The sequence below is a fragment of the Cheilinus undulatus genome, linkage group 21 (genome assembly GCF_018320785.1).
Source record: "Cheilinus undulatus linkage group 21, ASM1832078v1, whole genome shotgun sequence".
NCBI lineage: Eukaryota > Metazoa > Chordata > Actinopteri > Labriformes > Labridae > Cheilinus > Cheilinus undulatus.
Window position 1 is genome coordinate 7,080,394 of NC_054885.1, and position 7,687 is coordinate 7,088,080.

At 40.1% G+C, this 7,687-nt stretch overlaps 1 protein-coding gene across 1 annotated transcript; it reads left to right on the forward strand.

The window, feature by feature from the left end:
* Positions 1–4,218: 4,218 nt before the first annotated feature.
* On the forward strand, positions 4,219–5,850 carry LOC121529541 (ATP-sensitive inward rectifier potassium channel 12; the record flags this gene model as incomplete). The annotated part of the gene is made up of 1 exon (XM_041817478.1): positions 4,219–5,850. A coding segment is annotated over one exon (1,632 nt), but the record flags the coding sequence as incomplete, so codon positions are not given.
* Between the last annotated feature and the right edge of the window lie 1,837 nt (positions 5,851–7,687).

Consider the following 7,687-nt stretch of genomic DNA (forward strand, 5'->3'; position numbering starts at 1 on the left):
TTTAAAAAAATCAAACCAAAGCTTTTGAGCTTCTAACTTTGAACTCTGCAGCCTGAAAATAAATTGACATATGCGATATCCTCTACAGCTTTTTAATATGCTCTAAATTGGACGATTAACCAGGCAGAGGAATACAGTATTACACACAGGCTATGCGTAATACTGCATGCCTCACTGAAATGGCTGTGCGGTAATGAAAACAATCCAACACAACATTTTGAGCTTACATTTCACTTTGCTATCATTCTCAATTTTTTGTCAAAAAAACAAAAACAAACAAACAAACAAACAAAAAAAACAGTGTATTGTTGTCTGGGATCTTACTAGCTCAATCCATTAGCTATGCACTTAAACTGACACAGCATTTTTACCTTCTGTTGGCACAAAGCTACTGCCAACAGCAAGGAGAGAAACAGAAACAGTTCAGCTGCTTTAATGTGTTTCTTTCTTTCCTCTTTTTATTTAATGACAAAAGTTAAAGGGAAATAGGGCAATTTTTCAGGCAGAGCTTATGCTTTTATGAATAGGTAACTAATAAGGGATTACTTGAATTGCAGAACTAATATACATTATATAATAAAAAATTATCTGAGTATTCAAACTGTTACAGACTAGTAACAAGATACTTGCAACACTGAATATAAAATTATAGAAGGTATTAATTTGTCATTGTCTCATTCGTCTTTATAGTAGAGCTGAAGATTGTTGGATAAAGATGATATTTCTGTGTTTTTTGTTTTTAGCAAAATCATTAGGTACACTGGTTCAACTGCTCATTAACAAATATCTAATTAGTCAATCACATGGCAGAAACCAATGTATTAAGGGAAGCAGACGTGGTCAAGATGACCAAGCATCAGAATAAGGAAGAAAGAATTTGTTGTTCTCAAGTATTTTATTGCAAAATTTGACCCTAACATTCAAATGTCACAGCATTATTTAAGACTCATCAGATCAGGCTATGTTTTTCCAGTCCTTGGCCTTTCTGAGAAAAGCAGTGAGAGTGAGAAAGCAGTGCTTGTTTGAATAAAAGTAGCTTCCTCATTTATTGTGCTTTGCTTATTGCTAAAGCTCATTCTGTAATGATTATAAAACTGTGATTTACTGTGCATTCCTAGTTCATAGGTTGTAAAAAAAAAGCATCATTGTTCATTTCTGTTGCTTTCATAATCAGTCAAAACCCCCCACAGGGTCTTTAAAACCCCCAAACATCAGCACAGAACGAGGCCAGGTTGGCTTAATGTTCCTCAAGACATTTTGGAGAATTAAATCAGGATTAAGTTAAAATCCTCTTAAATCTTACTTCCACTGAAACAAACAAAATACAAAATGCAGAATAATCTTTAAATAGAAGAGATGAAATCTGATGACACAGCGTTAGAGTGGGGTCAAACACAAACTAAACAAAAGATCATAGTTCTCATTTTAGCAAGGATCACTATCCTGATCAGATTCACGGTAAATAACTCTGACCTTTTGACCTCAGATGCTGTGATTGTACCTGCTCTTTCATGTTTACAGGGATTTTAAATGCGCTGTGCTGACTCCATTTCCTTCCGTTTCTCCTCATGTCCGTCCTCTCAGCGGTTCAACACCACCCTCACCGCCGTCGGGGTGGAGGTCTGATCGCTGGGAGCAGGGCCGGGTCGAGCCTCCCATCCAGGATCGACGGCAGTGATCACTGCTGCAATGGGAACAAGCAGGTCACACAGGTGAGGGACATGAAAGCATCTGCATGAGCATCTGCAAAGCCATGATTTTCAGAAATATGGATATTTGAAGCTGCAGTAAGATTAAACAGAGAACCAAAAACTAAAATAAAAGAGACACCCAGTGCAGATTCATGCAGTACTCATGAGATATCACTTAAACAACAAGGGATGACCATTTTGTCCTCCTTTGTGGACGTTTGGGCAAGGTTGTAAGAAAATCAATCAAATTAATCTTAAGCTATAAACAAGAATGGCCCATGAACATGAATTCTCCAGCCCCTGGCTACCACCCACACGTCAATGGAGTTTCAATAAAATTAAATCTTTTCCTAATGTGCAAAAACATCAGGATGTCAGGAAAAGAAGGAGAAGGGCCTGAAATGACCCTAAGAGAAAATTAATTCATTATGTGCAAAAAGAGCCAAAAAAGATGGGTGGAAAATGATGAAAAGTGGTTAAAAAGTGGTTAAATGGGTTAAAAGAGACAATGGGCTGAGAAAGGCAAAAATAGGGGCAAACATGGGTGGGTAAAAAAGTGAAAAGCAGTTAAAAAGTAAAAAAAAAAAAAAAAAAGGTTAAAAGCAGCAAAAACAGGCTCGGAAAGGTGTGAAAAGCTGTTAAAAAGGACAACAAATGGCTAAAAGCAGCAAAAATGGGCTAATAAAGGCAAAAAGTGGCAAGCACTGGTGGGGAAAATGTGAAAAGCAGTTTAAAAGTGAAAAAAAAGACTTAAAGGTGGCAAAAATAGGCTAAGAAAAGCAAAAAGTGGCATACAGATGGGAGAAATGTGAAGAGTAGTTTAATAAAAAGGGACAAAAATTGGTTAAAAGCTGCAAACATGGGCTAAAAACACAAAGATTAGCATACAGATGAGAAAAGAAAGGTGCAAAGCAGTTAAAATGTGACAAAAAACTGGTTAAAAGCTGCAGAAATTGCCTCAAAAGGGGAAGTGTCAAACATTTGTGGGGAAAAATTGAAAAGCAGTTGAAAAGTGACAAATTGGTTTAAAAGCCGAAAATGGGCGAAGGAAGGCAAAACAGGGGCATACAGATGGGAATAAAAAGGAGAAAAGCAGTTGAAAAGTGACAAAAATTGGTTAAAAGCAGCATACACAGGCTAAGAAAGGCAAAAAGTGGCAAACATGGGTTGGAAAAGTGTTGAAAAGCAGTTGAAAAGTGGCAAAAATGGGATAACTGCAGCATAACTGGCTAAGAAAGGCAAAATGGGGCAAACATGGTTGGGGGAAAAAGGTGAATCAAAATCAAAACTAAAATAAAACAGGCTCAAAGTGCAGACACGTCATTGTAGGTTCAATAAAATTAAACCTTTCCATTCTAAAATGGGTCCACAGGCGAAATCATGACAAAAATATGAGATTAAGTTCAATTATAATATAATTAGAAAATGTTTTTTAAGCTCTTGAACCCACATTTGTTTGGTGGCCGACAGTTGCAAAAGCTCTGCAATGGCATGGGCCAGACCAGCACACAGGGCCTGCCTTTTTCTGATCAACAGCCTGTAGAGCAGGGCCTTTGCACCTCTTGATCACCATACATTTGACTTACAGGCAAAACTGAATTTTAGACTTACATTCTTCTATGTTATCAATCCATTTCTTTGTTACAGGACTTGTGTCAAAGAGTTCCATCACAGCCCTGCAATGTCTTTCCTTGTTACTGTTTAGTAACATTGCTGAAGTCTTACCTTGACTCAGTGAGGACGGACGTGTGAGTTAGTCTGGGTGAGTCAGGTCCAGCTCAGGGATATTTACAGCGAGCTGATCTTTAGAAAGACCGAGGTCGTCCTACACGGTCCTGACCAACAGCCCAACACAAAAAGCTCCAACATGCAGGCAGTTACAACAGACCACCTGCTTTAAAAACTGACAAAAAGACATAAGCAGGCATTATTATACATACACACCACTGGATGGCAAATCAGAGAAGGATTTCATTAGTTTTCTCTTATTCCATTTATGGTATGACTTTGATTAAAGAAAGGTAAATAGTTATTTTAAAGGAGAACTTTTACATATATCAGCTAACATATAGGCCTGTCCTGGGTGATCTGACTGACACATTGACTCATATATAATCCTATAATCTGAGATGACAGATATCCTGCTCATATAGATAAACTGAACTCACCTTCCCAGCAGGTAATCCTCCGGTAAAAGGAGGGACAGGAAAGGTACAGTGATTCACTCAGATGACCTGGCTACTGCTTATACTGAAACCATTCTCCTCTCACTGGGGTCGCCTCTTGCATTTGAAACTGATTTTTCTCTCTGTATATATATGAAACTCTCTGAGCCAATTAAAAACTTTCTGGTGTCATACGAAACTTTAGAAACTTTGATTGAAAATTTCTGTGTCCAAATTTTCTTTGCATGTGGAGAGACTTTCTCAGTGCATGCTGTCAGGCTCTGCTTGTGTTCTTGAAATCATTTCCACATAAATGTGAGGAAACTTGATTAACGACCACATAACAATGTAATACTGAATCCATACCATCCTCTCTGTGTCATCCTGGCAGGTACAGCATTGTGTCAGACATCATACCAGAGGAGGAACGCCAGAAGATCTCCAGTTTAGGACTCTGTAACGGCCACACTTCCTCTAACTTCAGACCACGCTCAGCCGGGGACGCAGACGCAGGAGACAGGAGGAGGTCCAGAGCCTCTTCTGCTGCACCCGTCTTGAGGGGACAGGGAGGCATGAACAACGGGAAGATCCTGACCAGGGGCTCCAGCCAACTACGGAGCCGCTTTGTGAAGAAAAACGGACAGTGTAATGTTCTGTTCACCAACATGGAGGAAAAGAGGCAGCGCTACCTGGCTGACATCTTCACCACCTGTGTGGACATCCGCTGGAGATACCTGCTGCTCATCTTCTGCTGCAGCTTCCTGCTCTCCTGGCTCTTCTTTGGGGTCATTTTCTACACCGTTTCTCTGGCACACGGGGACTTTGACAGAGTGAAGGGGGAGGGGATTACTGTTGGGGTGCTACATGGCCACACAGCAGGGGGGAAGGCTCAGAAGATGCCCTGCATACTTCACGTCCAGGGTTTTATCGGGGCGCTTCTGTTCTCCATGGAGACTCAGACCACTATTGGTTACGGCTGGCGCTGTGTGACCGAGGAATGTCCTGTCGCCGTTGTAACGGTGGTCATTCAGTCCATCGTAGGCTGCATCATCGACTCGTTCATGATTGGAACCATCATGGCGAAGATGGCCCGGCCTAAGAAGAGGAACCAGACCCTGGTGTTCTCTAAAAACGCCGTCATCGCTCTGCGTGACGGGAAGCTGTGCCTTATGTGGAGGGTGGGGAACCTGCGGAAGAGCCACATCGTGGAGGCTCACGTCCGAGCTCAGCTCATACGCTCCTACATCACCGCGGAGGGGGAGTTCATCCCTCTGGAGCAGATGGACCTGAACGTGGGCTATGATGAAGGGACGGACAGACTGTTTTTAGTCTCTCCTCTGGTGATAGTCCACGAGATAGACAAAGACAGCCCTCTGTATTCTTTAAGTAAAGCTGACATAGAGACGGATAATTTTGAGATTGTTGTGATCTTAGAGGGAATGGTGGAGGCTACAGCCATGACCACGCAGTTTCGTAGCTCCTACATCGCCAGAGAGATCCTGTGGGGTCACCGCTTCGAGCCGGTGATCTACGAAGACAGAGACTGCTACAAAGTCGACTACGCTCGCTTCCACAAGACCTACGAGGTGCCGTCCACGCCGCCCTTCAGCGCCAAAGAGCTAGAAGAGGCAGCGAGCCGGGCGTCTTCTGCAGCTTCTCCTTTCTCGGCGTGTAAAACCACCGAAGACCTGATCCCCCGGTCTGTGAGTACCTTCTGTTACGAGAACGAGATCGTCCTGAGCTGCGAGGAGGATGAAGTCTTCACTTCCTCTCAGAGCACAGTGAGGGACAGGACAGAGGAGACGAGGACTTCAGTCTCTGTAGACTTCCAGAATATGTTCCAGGACGCGGCGACCGTGACGTCAGGCAGCCACAACATCATGTGCGTGCTGGACATGGACAACAACCAGATGGAGTTCGACATCCTGCAGACGGCCATCCCTCTGGATCCCATGAGCTACAAGAGTGAGCAAGAGATGGAGAGAGTCCAGTGACATGATTCCTCTTTTTGTACCCGTACATTCATAAATATTCACACCTGCACAATGGTTTGCATGTACACAAATGTAACCCTCCTTATGCCTTGCCAGTGTTGTTCCATATCTGCTTTTTCCTTGCTATGAGATTAGAAAATAAATAAATCAGGATTTTTTTTCTTAATTCACTTTTGGCACATGCAGCTGCAGTCATTGAGGAGCTATGAAGACAGACTGGTCTGATTCTGTGAAGGCCTGACTCACTGCTGATGCTCGTCTCCACTATTTCTCTGAACAAAGGAAACGCCAGAGGTAGAAAAAACCCACTAACTTGATTCAGGGTTAAGAATGTATTTACATTTTGCATTGTAGAAATATGACTTTATAAATACCTGTTATTTCTGTGAATGTATAAATCCTCAATTCCAAAAAAGTTGGGACATTATGGAAAATGTGAACAAAAACTGAAGTAACAGTGATTTGCATGTCTTTATATTAAGACGGCACAAAGACAAGATATCTAATGTTTAAACTGATTAAACCTGATTTAACTGACTGTAATTTGTTTCTGAGGGACCCATTAAGGTCAGAAAATTATGGTTGAAGTTCAGCTGTGATAAGCATATTTTGTAAATCGGATTAATAACCACTCTTATCAAAGCAATAATATATTTATTTATTTATTTATTTACTTATTTATTTATTTATTTATTTAGGCTGTAGTATATAGCCATCCTCAAAATATAAACCCCAGTTCTTACAACAGAATCAAAATGGGTTAAAATGTCATCAACAGGCAGAAAAAGTGGTGGAAAATGAAAAAAAAAGTTGCAAAATTGTTTTAAAAGTGGAAAAACCCCCCAGCATATTTAACATGGTAAAAAACAGGTTAACAAAGGCAAAAAAGGCAAAAAAACTGGCAAAGATGGGTTTAAAGTGGCAAAAAAGTATGTGACAAATAGTGAAATGCTGTAAAAAGAATATAAAAAAATTTAAATGGGCATAAAACATGGTAACCAAGGGTTGATAGTGGCAAAAATGGGTTAAAAGTGGCATAAAGGTATAGGAAAAGGTTTAGAAAGTGACAAAAATGGCTTTGAAGTGGCAAAAATGAGCTGGAAACATGGTTAAATAGGATTTAAAAAGTGGCAAAAAAATGGCCAGAAAATTTGGTTAAATAAGATCTTAAAAAGTGGTAAAAATGGGCAGAAAAGGTGGTAAAATAGGATTTAGAAAAGTGGAAAAAATGAGCAGAGAAGATGGATAAATAGGGTTAAAATAGTAGCAAAAATGGGTGGAAACTTTTGTGAAATGGGATTTTTGAATGGGAGAAAGTGGGCAGAAAAGATGGTTAAAAAGGAATAAAAAAGGAGCAAAAATGGGCAGAAAAGGTGGTTAAATGGGATTTTATAAAGTGGCAAAAATGGGCAGACAAGGTGGTTAAATACGATTTAGAAAGTGGCAAAAATGGGTTGAAAAAATTGTAAAACAGGATTTTAAAAAAGTGGCATAAATGGGCAGAAAACAGGGTAAAACAGGATTTCAAAAAGTGAAAAAACAGGCAGAAAATGTGGTAAAACAGGAATTCAAAAAGTGGGAAAGAATGGGCAGAAAAGATGGTTAAATAGGAATAAAAGGGAGCACAAACTGGCAAAAAAGGTGGTTAAATATTAGGGCTGAATGATTTTGGGAAAATAATCTAATTGCGATTTTTTCCCCCAGTATTGCAATTACGATTTGATAAGATAAATTCCTTGTATTATGTTTTTTACCAACAAACACAAGCAATAAATCATTCTGTTTTATAACAACCACAATATTAGCTAAAATTAAAGGTGAAAATTTTTGAAAAATA